The sequence below is a fragment of the Sipha flava genome, unplaced genomic scaffold, assembly GCF_003268045.1.
Source record: "Sipha flava isolate LNK unplaced genomic scaffold, YSA_version1 50_pilon_pilon, whole genome shotgun sequence".
In the NCBI taxonomy this organism is placed as follows: domain Eukaryota; kingdom Metazoa; phylum Arthropoda; class Insecta; order Hemiptera; family Aphididae; genus Sipha; species Sipha flava.
This window is the reverse complement of record NW_020273428.1, coordinates 1,392,013-1,413,410: the sequence shown is the minus strand read 5'-3', so window position 1 is coordinate 1,413,410 and position 21,398 is coordinate 1,392,013. Positions and strand designations below refer to the sequence as shown.

Genomic DNA, 21,398 nt, shown 5'->3' with positions numbered 1-21,398 from the left:
CAAGTACACTTGATTTTTAATACATACACGAATCTATGGAAAAATATTATGGTTACAATAACCGCATAATCAGTACTAACTCGATGTTTAAATATAACTAGAATAAAAAAATAAACAATATATAACCGTAATTGCGCGTAAAGCGGTATTCATAAAATACCGACAAGTTACAATAAATTATTATACAATAAAGTACGATGCTGCTATATAAATACGTAATAATGTACATCCTAATTTTGACGGTTTTCAAATAAACATAAAATTTATTACGAACGTCATGGCTCACGAAATGTCCTTTACGACTACATAGCCGCATTACCGAAATCACTAACAGACGTGACAGTCGGTTCGTTACTATTATCATTATCATCAAAATATATAATATATACGGACGTTTAATTTTGAACGATTGCGGTCTATGAAAGACAGATGAAAGGGTCGTTTAATGATTTCAACGAGTGCGTCGCAAACCGTACTGTAGGGATAGAGATATACAAGTAAATATTAAAGAGGGACATTACGCGTGCACCGCACGCAGGGATGATATTGCATAACGCACCGTCGAACGTCGACGCTTTCTAATAAAATACCTTTACGGCGATATTTCTTTCTGTTCTTTTTCTGACGATTTTGTGCAGGGGACGGGATATAAAGCAGAACGATGAGAATTTCAAACGATGATTTCGCTGAACAGCATCGGTCGATGGGGTGTGCACATTGTTGTACGCACAGCTCGAAGATAATAATATACATGAGGAATGATTGAACGCGAGTTGTTTCGGAAAAAGAACCGATTTAAATATGGTTTAAACATACTACGGACAAAATATATTACTATGGAAGGTACAAGAGCTGAAGGGAAACGCGCTTGTATAACATAATAGTTGATATCATCTCCTATAAAGCATAGATGAAAGGACAAACTTTGAACAAGACGAAGATACCTACTCAGTATTCGGTAGTGCTGGGGACGAGGATGAAATGATAATATATACGAGTAAATGTTTTCCGTGTGTTTATGTACGTGTTCATCTGAGTTCCGCATGCTACGCACGATAATATTATAACCATACGCGCCTACGGATTGAATTCGGGAATTTAAAACTATAACACAATGCCGTTCACAAAAATAGTATAATAACCGTTTGATTTTTGCGGTTGTAAATTTACGATTAAACGAAGTGTAATTTCTGGTTTTTATCCCGATTGTGTGAACGGCACACGGTAGTAAACGGCGAACGGACGGACGCGCGCGACCTACACTTGCATTGCGCCAACTCCATTGACTAACATAGCCAGTTGCATACGTGTTATACGTGTCATACGTGATATCCACTGCAACGTGACGTCTCGGACAGCTTTTTTGCATAAAATAATAATTGTATCTTAATAACTGTTCGTAATACAAACGGTATAACCGTATGCATTATGCAGTCGTCTGAGCGAAGTCATCAGTTATGTACGGATATCCAACGGTTACGCAGACGTATTTAATAGTAAACGCATGGCCCGTGAATTATAATATGGACGCGGGAAAAACTATTACACGTATAGGAGAACTGTAAACGAGAGAATTAAACATAATATTGTTTTTCTTGTACGCGATCTCCCAACAAAGTTAATATAGCTTAAACCGTAACAATAATAAAAGCATAATAACAATTAACTCCCGTCTTTGATATTATCTCTGGTGGTGTTCTTATCACTATATACTAAATTGTATTGTATACATTTTGTTATGGCTTTATAACGATCCATTATACTTTGTTCCAATACACTGTCTGTTGGCTTTAATTAAAAACGTTATATACTGGAACCCGAATAACTTTCACAAAAGCTCCGAATTAATTATTCGACGGTACTTTCGGTTATAATAGAACACGTAAAAACGTTTAATCAATATTTCACTTAATTTATTATTTTTTTTTTTTTACAACACAGGTGCCAATTAACTATATTCATTATTATTATTATTTTTATTATTATTATTACACTTATTTGAACACATTTGCATCCCTATTAATTTTCGTACACGATTATTATTATTAGCAGTTTATAATAAAAGTTTTTTTTTTCGAGTAAAAATATTACGTACTATGCACTTGTTTTAAATGTATGTGCAGTTCATTTTCGTACGTGATTTTTCTGATGGTAAAAAAAAAGACGTTTAACAAATTATTATTTTTGTAATTTTTGTAATTATTATTGTACTTTATACAGAGCTTATTTAATGATTTTCAAATCAAGAAATACGGCATATAAAAATGTATAAGACAAGCGCACATCGCCTATCCGCAACAAAATGTTAAACATTTTTGCATAAATTATGCATATTCTGTTTAGAATAATTTTCCGCACGTGGTAATTGTCAGTTGTCATGGTCGATTTTAATACAACGCTAAAATATTTTATTCTATGCCGAAGAAACATAACCTAACCAATTTTGTTCGTAATATTATTTATACGTTTCTACAACAATATGATGTGTAGGTTACCTACTTTGAGAATAGAATTATTTTTGTTCGTATTTTTATTTTACAACTAAAATAAAACATAAACGTTCGAAACAGCAATAAACTTGAAATTGTCGAGTTTTAAAGAAATTAAGTATCACAAAAAAATGGTCAAAAATTGTGTTATTTTAAATTCTGGTTGAAGCGAGTAATATATTGATTTTATCTTAAACATGAGGTCATTTTTTGAATTACTTAAGATTTTTCTAGATAACAAAGAAAAACTGACGAAAAATTGTAAAAAAAAAAAACGGCAATGTTTACCGGATACTGGTTTTCAATTAAATCAATATATTTTTCTCCCGTCATAACTCAAAAAACAATAGCTGTTGGCATTTTAAATTTTCTTCGCTAATGCTAATATCTCAGTTTTTTGTGATTTTAGCGAGATATTTTTGAAATCTTCATGTTTCATAGATATCTTATGTAAGGTATCAATAAAATAATTATGTTTCGTCAAAAGAATGTTCATAATCGAATATAATATATATATGTTTTACACAAATTTTTCTTTATAGTAAACACAAAAAAAAAAAAAACTAACAGGGACGAGGAAAAATGTAATAAACTTAAGAAAATTAAATTTTGACAAAATCTGATGCATGTCAATAGAATTTATTGAATTATCTGAATATTTAAACGAATATCAGATAAAATATATTAGTTGTTATTTTTATTTAAAAATATTAATAATGAGCTTGAAATATTAACTGGGATACTATACTAGAAATACATATGCGTATAATAATTTTAAACTTTATTAATTAAGTAAAATTGAAAAGGTTACTAATGATAATAAATAGTTGTATAAATGATTTTTAGACATTCGCCTTCACCAATAGGACTAAATTGATCTCAAATATATAATAACGAAACATCTGTATTAGTTATCTGTCCATGTAACTCATTCAATTTTTATTTTAATATGAAATACATAATACATCTAATACAAATGAAACTATAACTTTTATTGTAAATAATAAAATTAATGGTGAAATATATAATTTATTCTTTTACGGAAAAACTTTTTTAATGTAATACTATGAGCTTTAATCATTTTAAATAATAAGTAGGTAGGTACCGTAAAATAATATTATACCAAAGTACCATTTTCTTATAACTTTAAATTTAAAAAAGTTTTTACATGAGTAATCAGAAAAGAACAACAAAATGAAAGATATTTAAATACTTAAGTTGTTTGTTTTTATTTTGTATTATTTGAATACAAATTTAAGCAGTGAGGGTTAAACTTATGAATCATATGAAATATATTATACAATACATAATACATAAAAAAAGTTAGAAAGAGATAAAAGAAAATTAAAAAAAAAAAAATAGATTTTTCGAAGTCATCTTAAAAATACTTAATCAAAATTATTTTTAAGTTTTATACTTTTAATTATTTATTTTTATTTTATTTTTGTAGCAAAATAGATTTCAATACATCTTATATTTACAGGAGAAAAAACAGTGAAAAATATTTATTATATGGTTAATTTAAATATAATATATATATATATATATATATATATTTAATCAATTATGTGTTTGTAAAATTGTATTTGATACAATATATATTTTGTATAATTCTGAATATTAACATAATATTATAGTATAATATGATAACAGAAATTTTAAATTAAAAAAAAAATACGATAAATGAAAAATAATAAGAAATGGCTTATGTAAATGAAATTTAGACATTTTTCATATGTCACTTGAGAATTTTTTTTAATGGGTTTTCATATCTTTTCAATTCAGAATAAGATTTTTAGTTATAAAAAAAAAAAAACGTTTTTCAATGTAATAATATCAAGATAGCAACTTGCAACTATTTTTCAGACAAAAAAAACTTGTTTCATAAGTTTTCTTTGCTACTCAACAAAATGAGTTAGAATATCACGGTAAAAGATCAATAATATTTCTTCATTTATTCTTGGAATATTACACGGCGTGAAAATTCAATGAACAGAAGCGACCAAATCATTATCGTCTGTGGTTTCATTTATTAACAAATTTAAGTTGTTTAAGTTTTCTTGAAGGAAAATTACAATTTTATACAACTTTATGTTCCCCCTTAATAATATATAAATGATTCTGTATTAAAGTTTATTAGAATTTATATTTATGATAATGTTCACGAAAAAAGTATTTTATGCAACCAGGTAGTAACGAAGGGATTTCAATATTTCACACTTAACAATTAATATCTATCTAAGTAGAATAAGAATAAACTTGGGTGTAATCTACTATTGATTTTTTTTAACATTATATATACTTGCGTGCAAAATTAAGTCAGTTCCCTGCAATTTTTTTTTTTTTTTTTGACGATAAATTTTAACTAAGTGTCAAGAATTTAATATTTTATTACATAAAACTTATTTGATTTTAAATTCAACTTACTTATTAAATCATACATTTTGATAATGACATATTCACATTATATACGTATTAGTAACTTATGCGCTGCTATACTCGTATATAAATTAGTTTTCATGGTTTTATGAAGGGGAAAAGGGTATTTCAAATTATTTTGGATTGAATGAATTTTCTATTAATCATGTAAAAAAAATGATGTGTGCTTATGTCAATTTTAAAAACAATAAATCAATTAGTTTTATGTTTCTCAAAAAGGATGTTTGATTTAAATATTTTGAATATCAATTAAAAATAATAAATTTTAAGGAGGAAAAGCTATATAAAAACGTATCGATGTGATAATAAATTCTATAAAAAAATATTTTATTTTTAATTTAAAAATAAAGCTAATTAACTTATAATTAATATGATAATATTAAATCTGAAAAATATTTGACTATACATTTTTAGTATGAATTATTACGTATTGACTTCAGAATATGTTTCTTACATCGTACATATCATTTTTTTTTAAATTTGTTGAATTGTAAACAACTGATGCTGTTAGAGGTTTATTTAAAAAATTAATTGAGGTAAATGAAGCTTAATGATAAAATTAAAAATATTCTCTGCGATATAATATTGGTTAGTAACATTTTAGTATACAGACGACCTAGTATTGTTTTTGACTGAAAATCGATTTCGTACACAGATAGGAAAAAGCACTTCCGAACGAAATATATATGAAGAAAAAATAAATTGAATAATTAAATTTTGTCCTCGGCATTTCTATGAAAGAATGGATTGTCAATTATCGTGTTTCAATTTGACTCCGGCACGGCATTAATTATCATTGTCTATACGTTCTACACACGAATTAAAGAAAATAAAAACAATTCTGTCGTTACAAAAATTAAAATTTACATCAAAGTAAAATGTAAAAGATGTATGCATCTTACTAAGGCACACAGTGATTTAAACCATGCAATCGATGACTTAAAAGCAATGTGTATGTAATTGAAATAACTCCCTTAGTTATAGTTGGATTAATAAACTAAACACATTTACATGAATTTAATTAAATTTAATAATTATTAAACACATTTTAATAAATAAAATACATTCTTTTCCGAAATGTACGATTATATTATGATGATGACAATCGACTTATCAGTGACACGAGAGTACATTGCAACATGATTTAATTACAGCTCATTACATCAATCCGCGAGAAGAGCTAATATTTGTCCACAAAAAAAATATTTACATAATAAACACAAACTGGTATGTACGAATAAGTATAAATGACAATTGCATGAAATCTACAGTGCAGTTGAAAAAAAAAAACATATTCAGATTGTAATAAGATACAGTGATTCCTCGAAAACACAGACATTGTTTAAACTTATGGTGTCATTTTCTGTAATTATTTTTAATCGTGATGTTTATTCGAATATACTTGATTTAAAAAGATAATTTACGATACGAATTGAATTCATAATAAAATATAATGTACGAATATACACACATTTATGAAGTATTAAACTCAAAACAAATAAATTTCAAAATAATTATTAATCATTTTATGTGTTCATATTTAATTGTGGACGTCAAGTATCCTGAAACGATTCAAACTTAATTATAAACGATGTTCACATGACTGTGGTACGCATTCGACACTAACGGATTATCGATATTTAATCCAAAGCCGAATATCTACCAGAGAATATATTTTGTAGTCGGGTATATATTTGCTACATACGGTTATATATATATATATATATATATATATATATATATAGATAGATATTTCCGTTAAACTTTGATTACATTTTAATGTATTTACGTCAAACAAAATTTGGTGGGTAGCCAAATCCTTATGGCTGTTGCCTTTTCCGATTATCCGCTTCTTAATTTAATGTACACACAGCTAGCTATCAAACTGTAAAGTACATTATTGTTATAATTATACTAAGTTCATCCGATTCGATTTAACGCTGAATACCACGGGAATTTCGCTTTAATTATCGTAAGTGTTACACTTCGTGTTGACGTTAAAATATCCGCTTTAAGTTTCTACGCAGTTTGATTTCAAAATCACAACCTGATAGAATTATCATGGTTCCGAGTTTATCGATAAGTCAATCTAACGAATATTTGACGATCGATCGTACATGGGACGGGACGGATTAATTACGTTTAATAACCGCCCAGAAAATTATCGTTAATAAATACTATCAAACCTTTTCCAGGGGTTCCAATTTGACTTTAAGTTCTTCCAATTTGGCCAAAAGCTCCCTTTCTTGTTTTATTTGATGTTCTTCAACGTTCAACGATTCGTACAATTGACTAACTAGAGTTCTGACACCAGAAAGCCGTTCCATATCTTCCTATAAAAATAAGTGCACACCATTAAATGAAATTACAATACTAGTAATTGCAGTACACCGTAAATTACGTAAATAAATATAATTCGAACGCAAATGCACTTTCACACTGCTTGTTGTTAGTTAAAACTATTGACGGACCATGCGAATACGGTACGATAATATTATATGATTAGATTTCAATCAACATTTAGTTCTTTTATTTTAACAAAATAAATGAGTTTTTTTTTTTAATTTTAATGATGTTAAAAAATAAATAAATTCTTTTACAAATAATAAATGTACCATTTAAATTTAATACTTTAGTCTATTAGCTAATTTGATTGTGATTGAATGATGACAATTATATTTATGAGTATAAAAGCTATTTTTCATTCGACTACTGTAACATTGGTAGGTATCGTTTAATCGCATTATCTAAAAATAAGTATTTTATTTGCAGTGCATACTACAGTTTAATACATTTTATCTTCGCTTAAATGAAATCAGATGCTTTTATTAGCCGATCAAAGATGGATCGGAGTAAAGTTATTACAATATGAAGAAGAGGAATATTTTTGGAGTGTACATACATTTATCGTTTCGTTTAAAGCAAAAAAACCCTTCTAAGAGACCTTTTATTTGAAAAGGTTTCGTTTTATTCATTCCATAGTATTAATTTGAACATAACGATAGCGGATAAATATGTGTATGTACTTGAAACGGAAAAAAAATAACGTTTTATTTCTAAGCTATATTTTTACGAAAATAAATTATTAAATTTTATGGGGAACATATTATTATTATTATTAGTTGGGTAATCATGTATTTACGGAAATTCAAAATATTCACATGTACCGGAACAGAGGTGAAAATAATATAAAACGCAAGACTTTGAGGTAAAGTTGCATGGGGTGTTTTACATATACGGAATTGTTATGGTTTTACCATGGTGTTTTGGACTACGAACCTTTGTGAGTTTCTTGTGCGGCGGCACTTTGACCGTGAAAATTCGGTCGTTGATGGTTAACCGGAAGTCTTCTTCCATGAGCGATTCAATTGTATTGGAAGACGCGATGCGCACACCGTCGGAGCTGGATACGACCACGCGGTCGATACCCGGGTCCTCGGTTCTTAGCATATTGGTAAAATCACCGACTGTGTTCGTTACTGGCCGCAAGGTGAACTGGCAAAGCTCGCGCCTAGACGGCAGAGGAACTGTGACTGTAGGCAATCCTCGTCTTAGCTCAATGTGGATCTCTGAAAAATTCAAATTGAAAACGTTCTAGAAAAACACGGCGTGTTCAAATATATTCTATAGAAACAAAAAAATTAAATAAAACTCATTTCAGGGTTTTGTTTTCGTTTTAACAAAAAAAAAAGGCCTCCCGCTGGTATCGAATACATCATTCGACCATTCAAAAGTTTTACATATATTATATGCTAATTATAGATGTGATCTTATATAGATTTAAGCTCTTATAATTATTATGTTGAACGTTTTTTACCAAGTCGGGTATCAAAAGCTCAGTGATAGCTCAGCCCATAAAATTACCATAACGGTATAGGTAATTACTTTTTCGTGTACCTCACATAATAACATAAACGCCATTCGACTGAGTGAATATACATTATGTACTATCTTGTACGTTATTTATTACACTGGCCGGAGCAACAAATGAAATTCGCAGCATTTGTTTCTTCATCTGTTTCTTCAAAGTGGCCACTATACGATAAATAATATTGACAGTTTAAATTGACATATGCGTCAATGTACGAGTACTTCAATCTACTCTTTATTCCAAAGTGCTCCAGTCGTATTCAAAGAGTTGTTTTTTTTTATTTTTAAATGGTTTCAATTATAAATTTGGAATTTTTCGCTCTTTGGCCATGTACAGACGAAAGAAGAATACATTTTTTTGGGTTCTATAGTTTTTTTAATTTAATTGATATTATCTTTGGATTTAAATTGCCATAGTTTAGGATGATCTCGATATGAAGTTATCAAAGGATTTAAGAATTTATGCTCGTCGACCGATTCGTCGTCAAGTGAGCTTGGTATTGATACTTCCGATGTTATCATCCGATATTTTATCTTATAATATAGTATATTTAGACACAACCATTTTTAACCCATTAATGATTTATGACTTAAAATGCAATTCTATACTAACGAAAAAATACAACATAGCGTTTAAAACCCAAGCGTCCCGAATGAATAATATATCACAGCCTAAACCCGGGACCTGGGGAACTCCAGAACCCTTCACGGTAAAACACTACTGTTCGTTTTTCAATATTATTGATCCGATTATTGACAGTACTATTGATCGTGTAGGGACCACTTTAAATACCACATATCTATCATCATCTACTGCTGTACCTATAGCGGTGATAACATCAGCAATGTTCTTCCTGGGAACAGAAAATTTTCCCCATACCCGCAGTATGACGACGCACCTTAATCATAGATAAACGAAATTTTACGGCTAGATTACTACGGAACAGTGATCATTTTCACTTTGTAACGAATTTCGTTATTATTAAAACATCTCGACTGCTGTTGTTGTACTATGGTGTGATCATTAAATGCAAGACAGTGTAACAAGTGCATACATACACCACACACACATACACTCATACGCACGCAGGTTTACGGAAAACCTGCACACCGCTGTGCGCGTTATTAGTAAATGTGAAAAGAAAGTAACATCCGACACGTATCTATACGCGCGTCGTTCCAGTAGATCTATCAAGTGGGCGAGCGAGAAAAATTATACACACACGTTATATGATTTTCATTCTTAATAATTAAGAACGAAAATCGAGGTTTTGATTAGACGATTACAGCGGTGTGTGCAGAGCACATCACGAATAGTTCATTCGTTCCGTGGACGTCCAGTAGTTCGGTCTCCTCTCGCAGGATCCCACGCGGCCAAGTATCACCGGCCGTCATCGCCGCATTGCGCAGGTGAGTTTTTTTTATTTTCCTTATGTATTTGAACGGTGCGAAGCCATTATCCGTTTTTCTTTCACACCGATTACACCATCCATAGGATTGATGATGTTTTCTTTCTCGGGATACACGCATTTGGCAACCCCATAAATATATAACCGCTGCAGGTACTACTCCCGGGATAACCCCTATAATTTACCCGTATATGTGCGTATAAAAACACAATAAGCTATGCAAAGTAGATGGTGCACGTGTTTTTTTTTTTTTCGGATTTTCACTAAAATTCGACCACTGCACCGTACCGAAAGTCTTCAGTACACATACCCAGGAAATAGCGTATAACGGGGCGAGATGGGGTGCGATATGACCCAGAAAAAAAATCTATGTGTTGAAGAAAGCCGGCGCGGGAAATTCATACCGATCGCAAGTTTTGCATACTATATATGGCATGTGTACAGTGAATGTGAATAAAAAAACGTGAACAAATCAGTGTTTAATTATTTGTTTGCATATCCGAATGTAAACGAAACGCACATATTATAATCAACTAGCGCTAGCCTTGATGTGTGTTGATATACAAAAAATAAATAAATAATATTAAGCTCGATAAAAGAATGAAACGTAGAAAAAAAATATACCTCTTTTTTTTTTTTTCCTCGACGGTAATTAGTGTGCCGGACGAACCGTGCAAGGTCGCGGCCGACTTATCGATTGTGCGCTCGAAACACGCCTCGCACGCGTTTTTAAGGGTTTGATGGTTGTACGACGTGATCGAAATTCTAATCACACGGGTTCTGCGGTTTTTCGAGGAAAAATAAATGTAAATAAATAAGTGCACTTACTGGCGCACAAAAGAATACCAAAATTATGTATGTATATATATATTTAGTACCAACGATATATAATACATACATATATATTTATAGACTTACTATAATTTACATACTTATAGATAGCTCTGAACTATTGTCAATGATTAATTTTAAGGTAATTAATTGTAATTTAAGGAATACTGACTTGTTTTACCAATTTTAAATTTCTACTAGTTTAACGTCAAACTCGATAATTAATCGAATATTGAAATCAGCAAATAAGTATAATATAGATCCATTTGTAAATAGCTTATATGAATTTTAAAAAAATGTTAACCTAGTAGTTAAATGATTTATTGTATATTGGTATAATAATATGATTGTAATTGGACTTAACAGTCCGTATGAAATATATAAATGAACAAATAAATATATTACGACGTAACGTACAAAGTTTTAGAAGGGACAGATAATCATATATTACGTTTGTGATATGGCCTACTCCAACGACCCGCGATGGTGTGATACAGCTGACATAGAAAGTGACGTGTCTGATGAGCGGTATTCCATTAATTTTAATGGTTTCAGAATAAATTCCTTCGTAAGATGCACGCAATTAATGTGAGAAAAATTAGCGACACACACAAGCGAGTAACTACATAAAAATTAAAAAAGAAACGTGTGTGCGATTATTCGCATACATATGGCGGATAGATCCGACTAAAAGAAATAATAATAATATAACGACCGAGGACCACAAATAGATGATAAATTTGATTTTTTATCAATAATGAAATTTGAACGAGTGTTTGGAAATGGATAAACTCAAAAAATATCTTACAAAACCACTAGTATCAATTGCTTTATAGAAAAAAAAAAACTTTTTTTGTATAAACACACACACCGGACATAGTGCGCACCGTTATTTGTATTTTTTTCTCTTTTGAATGAACAGTGAATAACTGACTGTAGTAGTAAGTGAATAAGAATAAAGGTCATTAATTTTCATGAGTTGGTTGTATATTAGATAAAACACACTGAATATCTTTTATTATGTCAGACGTCAAACACAATTTTAAGGAAATGAAAAATTCATTCTAACCAAAAAGTTATTTGCGGTTATCATCTAAATCGAGGTCAAAACGAATTCTATGTTTAGATTTTCCGCGTAGAGATTCTTAAAACATTTATTCGTTCCCTTCGCCGCTCGGAGGCTTAGAGGATTTCTCAAACATACGATTCATTTACAGAATACCAAATTTATAAGCCATGTGGGAATATGGCTTTATGAACATTTTCCTCGAGCTGTATCATTTTACTTGATATAAACACACTGCACACAGCACCATATTCTATATTACATAAAAGTAGTTGAAGTTCAGGCGAGGTGGAAACCATGTCGTAAAGGTTACAAGGCATCACACGTAAGCGCAATCACACATACACACATATGGGTAACAGTGAAATGTTAATTAATTGAGAAAAAGTTTTATTGTCCCATGTATTTTTTAAACAATTTTATATTATCTGTATCTATGCATATATATAAACACATATAAAACATGTATAATATATAAATATATTTATATCCATATGAGCAAGGAGCGAGAAAAAACCAGGAAACTCTAAAATCATGAATATTATATAATGCAAAAATACATGAGGAAAACGGTAAAATATACATTCAGAAAATAGACTTTTTTTAACACTTGCTATATATTATATTATACAATACTCAATTTGCAAGAATAAAATAAATTATAATTTTAGAAGGAAAAATACTTACAATTAAAAAATGAACGTGCTTAAGCCATAATCATAATTTTTTATACTATGGGTGATAAAAAACAGCGACAGTTCGTTACAAGAATTATTATAATACAACGTGAAACCATACTTTATACGTATATACAAAATATTGTTCAACTTTATGAAGTCTATTACGGGACATGAATTTTAAATACTTACTCTGTATGTATATTATGCAACCGTGTCAAAAGTAAAACGACTAGATTTTCTCTCAAACTTTATTAATGAATGTAAAAACTCGAGAAAATAAAGTGTCCTGTCTAAACTTAAAAACTGTATAATCCATATACCAATACGACAAGAATACGAATAATTTTTTTTTCTTTTGCTGTTGTATACTTTAATAACTTTTTTTTCGGGATGTGGTATTATAGTTTTGGTATGATGGATATGTTATCAAACGTAATAAATTTATCGTATCGGTTTAAAATTAAATTATATAGGTTCATCGAGTGAATATTATGCGTAGAAGACATTTTAATAATCACTATACTTATATGCATAGCATGATATTTTACAAAAATGACAGCTTATTTTCCGCCATAGTTTTTCTCGTGAGCCTTTTCGGTAACCACAAACAAACCCTAAGCATCGTCGTCTGAGTATCTAATCGATACGACGGACCTGCAACATACAATTTTAAAGAGTGTTTTTACCGTCTCTAGAACGAGCTTTTCGAGAACACAAAAATATAAAAATGTTAAATGAATTTATCATTTTAAAATCAACGTACAGCATCAAATAAGGGGGAAGGCCATTCGAGGCTCATGTTCCGGACGCTTATCACAGAGGGGCACAAGTTCAGTGCGTATTTTTTATTATGTTTTAATTTTTTCCAAAAAAAAATTAAATCTTTGGTTGGCATATTATTACTACACTAGTATTTATCAATAAAGTGATTTTGATAAAACAAAATTAGCAATTGCACTAACCATGGTCAGGGAATGTAAGAACGACAACCGTCATATTATATTTTCGATATTATAGCCTTGATAAAAGTATACGACCATACTTGACAATTAAGATAAACGATATTGCATCGGCCGACTGTAAACAATCAAGAAAACATAAACAAATTTGCTTAAAAAAAAAGGGAGTAAAGTATTAGTGTAGTTTATTTATAGTAGATGCTTTATTAAATTAAGATGTAAACTTAGATTTAAACCGACTATCAGTTTTAAGTATTTTTATAGAAAATAAACATTTCCTTAAAATAAGAAAATATTTCTTTGTATAGCGTGGTTGTGTAAATATTGAATTTAACCTACTTACCTAAAAAATTGCCTATAATAATCCATGAATTAACTCATTTTAGGTTAATTACTTATTGGTAACTTATATGTTACGCTGTATTATAATTTATAGGTCCAGCACTGATAAACGAAATTATTAATCGATGTATCTATGTTTGAAGAAACGCACACATGAAAAATCATATTTCGTATACATAAATAGGATACTCATCGAGACGGAAAATCTCAAATAATAAAAATGTCTTTTGTTTTTAAAAGTTTAACATTAAAAAAAAAAAAAAAAAACCAAAGTTATACAGTATCGTAGTCACGCATGAAAATCGTAAAGTCGTAAAGTCATTTCGAAGCACAAATAAAATTGAGAAAGTTTTTACTATCAATTTAATGTGCACGGAGGGGGGAAACAATTTTTTTCACATATTAATCCGACCGAATATTGTTTATACTGATGATTAACTACGTCCATTAATGTTGTTTATTGTTGAAAACCAGTAGTCTGCAGTTTCCAAATCGTCCCATAAACGTAATTTTATAAATATATCAAAAGAAAATAATAGTTTTAATAGTATTAAGAATAAATATCTAGAATGGCCATCAAGTTATACAAGTATATAAAATAAAAATGTGTTAAATTAATAAATATATCACGATCCGGGCGGTCGTGAACGATCGTCACAGTCATTGAGTAAAACAATATTATATACAATATAATTATAAATTTTCTATACACCGATTTATTTTTTAGAAATGGGCGGCACGTACTCAACCGGAGGTGTGTTCGTGGTTAAAGAGAAGGAGAAGGGATCGAACAAGCGACATCGCCATAAGGATAATACCAAAAAACCGAGCTACGACGATCGGTTTGAGTAAGTGGCTATATAATAAATATTATTTACCATATCTACCTATGTATATATTATATATATGTATAGGTACACGAACATCTAATTTTATATTGTAGGTGTAATTAAATGATATTATAGTATTAAGTATAATAAAGTCAGGTTATCGGTACGATCCGTACGGTGAAAAACAACATTATGGTTTGTTTTGTATACATGCATAAGTTTTTACGGGTAATATATTTTATTTAAGCCCTTTTAAACGTGTATACTTAAAAGTCATTAGATTTTATGTGGACTTTTATGATATTTTCCTCACTATATATCGTAAACACTTAGAATGACTCCTGACAGTAAAACGTCCGTTTGCACATAGGCAAACACACACAAATACACACACAAGAAGGAAGCAAATGAAATTGGATTTTTTCCCGGACGGCAAAACTTCACCAATAACAATTGACAGTGTGGTTTACTTCTATTCAGAAACGTCACATATAAGTTACACGCACGTGTTGAAGTAAAATATATTTTCCGAACATAAAAACAAACGATAAAAAAAAAACAAAAACAAAAAATGATAAAAACAAATAAATGCCAAAGTTTGATTTTAGAAACATCTATACGGCAGATCGCGAAATTCGCACGTGAATGATTTCGTTTCTATATACATACGTTTATAATACATACATATATTAGATAATTAAGTCACGTTATGGCCGTATAACGATTGAGAACACGCAACTCGGTTGTAGTATTATTCGCTATGTATGTGCAGTAATATCTTGTCTATTATCATTTTCATAACGATCGCGGTAGTAACAATATACCAGTTTCGTTTCAATTAAATCGCGTTTGTACATTTACATAACAAGTGTGAATGTATTGATAGAAACGCCGAAAATACTTATTTTGACCTAATAAGAATTTTTATTTTTAATATTAATATATTTTTATTTGCTCATTTCGTACGGTACACCGATACAATACATATATATACATGGAAAATGATTTTTTTATATTCTAAAGTGTAAAATAACACAATATAATCATATAATATACGATTGCATGCGGCATATAGCCCTACATGTAGTGTACACAGCTGTTTTAACGCAGAATAACAATATGGTGTTCAAAGATCTCCAACCAAACACAACGATTCGATGCGTTTAACTCATAAATAATTATTATTATTATTAGTAAAATATACGGTACACGCGCTATTATTACTTAACTGGTTTGGAAAAGGGATTCTGAACGTAACATTTTGAGTACCTAAAATTTATTTTTTATTTTTTCAAGGCAAATCGAAAGACACATGAAAAATGTATAAAAGTATACATATATTTTTTTTAAATATCTTTAAAATATCCACTTTTTAAAATGAGACGTCTTTAGAATCCATTCGTTTTTGTTATTTTAATGTGCAGTATCTTATATATATATATGTACTGAGTTTTATATATATATAAAACTCAGTACATACGAGTGTGTAATAACGCGCAGATATTGCAATATAATTGTATACATAAATATCATGCCTTTATTATATGATATAGAATTGTATAAGGTTTTGGTCGAATAATCAAAAAAACATTTGAGGTTTTGGGCTGAAATCCAACTTATTTTTAATGCTATACATTGCAATAACATAAAATTGCTTTATTTGCCCAATGTAACAACAAACGTTGTATTGTTATGACTCGGAATACGATAAAAGATAAAAAATATTATTTGACTTATGCCACCGTCATGGGATGATTGTGTTCTTGAAAAAGGTACAACGCGGTATACGCGGAACGTTTTGTTGTATTCTTATGCTGTACAAAATATATAAACTCTTAAAACAGCATAATTAAACATTATTACATTTTTAAACAAAACAACTAAATAGTGCTCATTTGGGAGATAATTTTCCGAGAGAATTTATATAATTTTAAATTTATTTGTCACATCCCATTTTTATTTGTTTTTTTTTTTTTTTTTAACATTTTTTTACACAATAAATATTATGGGGCTAACGTTAATTGGACAATGCAATTAGGTGGTGTGATAACATTTCTTTTTCTTTTTTTTTTGTTATTTATTCATAAAACAATATTGCCGGTTTAATATTCATCAAATATTACGAGTAATCAATACAGAATTCACATTGAGTTCACCGAGAAGTAAAATGAAACAAAACTGATAAGCTGATAAATATTATATTATTACAAAATCATATTCATAAATCACTGTTTCGTTGAAGAGACAGGACAAATTAATGGATAGCCGCATTATACTTCGATGAAAATTAGGCACATGGCACAAATTACATTTAAAAAATATACATATATACGTGAATTGAAACAGTTATAAGAAAACGCAAAAAGAATAAAAAATACGAAAGTTAAAAACTACAAATAAATTAAATTGTGTCATCTGTGTGAAAATCAATAATCCCGCAGACATTCAATACGGCGAACTTTTATACAAGATTTCAAATATTTGCTAAAGCAATGTCGACTAAGGAATTTATACTAATACTTGGCATTCGAATTGACAATTATTGTACAGAGTATAGCAAATATTTATTATTAAAATTATTTATAAATTACCCATATTTTACAAACAATTGCAAATGCGTATAATATTATATATATAGAAATGAAACAAAAGATTTCTTATTAATCGAAAAAAAATTTAGCAATCACAGATATTGGTAATAATAGTTAACTCTCAGTAGATCACATGAAACGCCAAATTCGTTATACATTAATGGACTAATAACTCTACACTAATGCGAGTATATTTAATTGACTAATGCAATTTATGTACCTGTACTACCTAGTGAAATGTTACAGAACATAAATTAAACCATGGGCATGATGTCTACCAAGAAGAGTTTAAAAGACCAAAGTCAAAAAAACGCTTACACAACTGTTATCAATCAAATAAAATAAACATGTGTCGTATGTATGTATTATTTACAGTGCGCCCACGGGTTTTCTGAGAGATTGTCTGTAAAGTACCAAACACAATGTAGCAGGACAACGTAATGTATTGAACAGAAAATACGACGAGAGCAGACCTTAATTTCACGTGATATGTGCACATTTCTGTGGTCGAATAAAAACAATTAAAGCAACGAAACACATTATACAGTTTCACTAACAATAGCGTTTTACTTTTGTATAAACTTAAAAACAAATGTACAGAAAACGACATTAGGAGGCTTATTTGGTCGGCGGAGATAATAATAATTAAAATACAGTACAATAGCTAGTATTTATAATATTGAGTATATGTATTTTAAAGTACCGAATTTGTCAACATTGTACAAAGCTTATTCTGGAACGGACTTTCCGTCGAGATTTAACACACGTTCTCCGACACGCCATCGCAGGATAAAGGATCGTCGTCGAAAACGCGCGTATCTGCTCCGGCGCGATTATATTTTAGGATTGGCGATCGAAACAAATACCGTCTCATGCGTGATGAATTAACGGACGAACGAATATAGGACACGACCGAAACCGCGTTATCGTGCACTTCCTACAAACGCGCGCGCGCACATGTACAATAATATGTCATGCAAACGGTCAATACGTACGTAAAACAAACAAACGGACGAGGAAACGTACCTGTATTACAATAATAGAATAGAAAAATCGAAACAGAAACAACGCGCAGATGCGCGAACACTACGTAGCCATTCGTCCTTACGACAATAATACCATGCACAACATAACGCGAGAGTGGAACAACAGTACACGGGCTGTTGGATGCAGATCATTCCGACCGTGACCGGGTCGCTTTGGCGGTCCGATAACGACGGGGCACAGACTCGGCGAGAGAGCACACGTTCTATCGCGTACGTATTATGGCCGATACTCGAAAGAGCGGTACACTTTGTGTAAAATTGCCCAAAAGGCATAACAAACAATTCGAAAAACAAGCTGCCAAAAAAAGCACAAATAGGTGCGACCAAAAGAGCAAGAGAAACAAATACCTCTTCATTAAATCGTAATGTGTCCTCAAAACTAATAGTTTGAAAAGAGCGCACCGATGAACTGCTGATAAATCTGTATACTTTTTCCTCCCCAGGTTGTCTGAACGAAACTCTCGTGTTGTTAATTTTTTACCATGTACACGAAGGATCGATCATCAGCATGTTAGTTCTGGTCGACACACGTCAACTGTCCGTTTCGTACGCAGTTGTAGGGTTCTGTCCATCGTAGCGCGTTTTCCAGGTGCAAATTTTTACGAGCATGGATTTCAAATTATTGTTACCGGATAAAGGCAATAAGAAATATAGGCTTTTGGCGAACAATGCCTTACTCGAACTACCTAACTTGTATTACTATACGAGTGTGTCTTCCGGGCGGCGGTATTCCGGGTAAAAAAAAATTGATGTATGCCCTTTTGTATACTTGGCCAATCGATGTTAAACGTGGTTCCATTGAAAGATTCCATACGCGTCACATCGGAAAAGCCGGAAAAGGCATGATTGCCGATAGAAAAAAATCACATTCGAGTTCAAAAGCAACAACAATATTATCATTCACTCGTCGACGCTATTCGGTTGAAACGAAAAGTAACGGGGAAAAAAAAAAAACTTTCTCACGAAAAGATCCTGCTCAGGATCCTGTTCAACTACGAGAAGTACAGCGTATACAAGCGTATACGATTATAAACGACGTGGTATTTCTCACGGCACGCGCACAATATTATTCGCAGATTCCGCGTTGGCGGTGAAGGGAATGGGGGAGAAACTTAATCCGATAATGCCGTTGATCCGCTCACCTATATTATTATTAAGTTCTGTTTGCGCGCCTTAATTAATCCGAACGGTTTTGCAACATTCGTTTACTTTGCGTTAACTACCGCGTACGGTAATCGCACGCACAGACGAACGTTTCGACGGTATCTTACACGATCGTGTTATACCTTTTGATACCGTTTCGAGAACAACAATAGTGTAATAACAACAACAACAACAATTATTAATGACGGCGGCAATGCATACGATATAATACTGCAGTGCGCGTATAATATAATAATATAATATACCGAGTGCGGTAATTATTCTGCGAGCGCAACGACGGGGTGGAAAACGTGCGACAGGAAGAGAGAGACGAGCTGTGCAGTTGTAATCGAATACGCGAACCGTACGCGCGGCGGCGGCGTTGACGTTGACGACAAAAGAATAATGTATTATGCAATCGAGTGCAACGTACACTAATTGAAATAATCATCAGGTGCCAGATGTGTGCGGCGAGCGGGCACGAGGGACGGAAGGAAACGAAAAACTTTTTTGCTAGACAGCCGCGAAACTATCCGCGTAATTGTATATTTTTATAATCGAACTGCCGACGTTTCGCAGTCATATCTGTACGGCGTATACGCGTTTGTTGTCCACAGCGCACGAAAAAAAATACGAAATGCTTTTGCGAAACGGTTAAACATTATTTTTGTTTTTCTACTTTTATTACGACTAATGCAGTGCGCGCGTATCTAACTGATATACATTTTCACTAAAGAAGTACATTCGTATCCGTCGTGTTTTTAGCGGATCAAAACCAACTACACCGTTGTTAACGATAAACATTAATAATATTTTTTTTTTATAATAACGTTAAAATTAAACAATGTTTTTTGGAATTATACACGGTAAATTTTCATTAAAAAAAGAGTTCTGAAATATTTGCTCATCTGTTTCCCTGTTAATGCGAGATAATTTATTACATTCGTAGTAAACAACCACAACGTTGACAATCATTACTACAGACCTTATAATATATATACAGTCAAGTCGCGATAGCTCGAAATTCAAAGGAGATAAAAATTCACTTCGAGATATGTAATGAAATATAATTTTAAAAATTTACGATGAAAAACGTTATGATAAATATACGTGCATGAATGTTAACACGAAATCTTTGAATTCGCCTATGGTTTCGAATATAGTAGTATTCACACTCTCGACAGATTCAACGAATTGCTTAACAGTTTGTAGTTATGACATAGCTTGGTTCACCGTAATCATATTTAAAGGTCTTCCAGACATTTTTTTGTTCCAGGCTCAGCATGAATCATTATTTGATATACATGTTCCACATTTTATACCTATGATTTTGTTATCAGTAAAAATATATATCATAGATACTATATAATACTAGTATATAATAGTCTAGTCCATTGACTACAACATTATCAACAATTGTAGCATACGATTGAAATGTAGTCGGTTGATCGATATTAAGTATATTTGCTACAATATGCATTTATCCACCATCATCTCGTCATTGTTTTCTAAACATATATCACCATCATACTTCATTAAAATAGAATCCTGATTTTTCGAAACAACTGACAACTGTATTTAGCTGTACATTACTACACATACTTACTGTTATGTGCATGCGCCAATAATCAGTTTCTATCCACTCGTTTACTCTTTATTATACAGTACAGATATTTCGGGGATATAATAATGTACTTCGACTG

At 30.9% G+C, this 21,398-nt stretch overlaps 2 protein-coding genes across 3 annotated transcripts in view; one reads left to right on the top strand and one right to left on the bottom strand.

Moving 5' to 3' along the window:
* Positions 1–21,398, bottom strand: part of LOC112690574 (calcium uniporter protein, mitochondrial) — an 80,906-nt gene that overhangs the window by 10,565 nt on the left and 48,943 nt on the right. For both annotated transcript variants that reach the window (XM_025564609.1, XM_025564610.1), the window contains 2 exons: positions 8,208–8,497; positions 7,115–7,261 (listed from right to left, as the gene is read on the bottom strand). In XM_025564609.1, coding sequence (XP_025420394.1) covers positions 7,115–7,261; positions 8,208–8,497 — 437 coding nt within the window. The remainder of the gene's footprint in view (positions 1–7,114; positions 7,262–8,207; positions 8,498–21,398) is intronic.
* Positions 10,062–21,398, top strand: part of LOC112690573 — a 36,730-nt gene continuing 25,393 nt past the window's right edge. The window contains exons 1-2 of the mRNA XM_025564606.1: positions 10,062–10,208; positions 14,813–14,933. Coding sequence (XP_025420391.1) covers positions 14,815–14,933 — 119 coding nt within the window. The 5' untranslated portion in view covers positions 10,062–10,208; positions 14,813–14,814. The remainder of the gene's footprint in view (positions 10,209–14,812; positions 14,934–21,398) is intronic.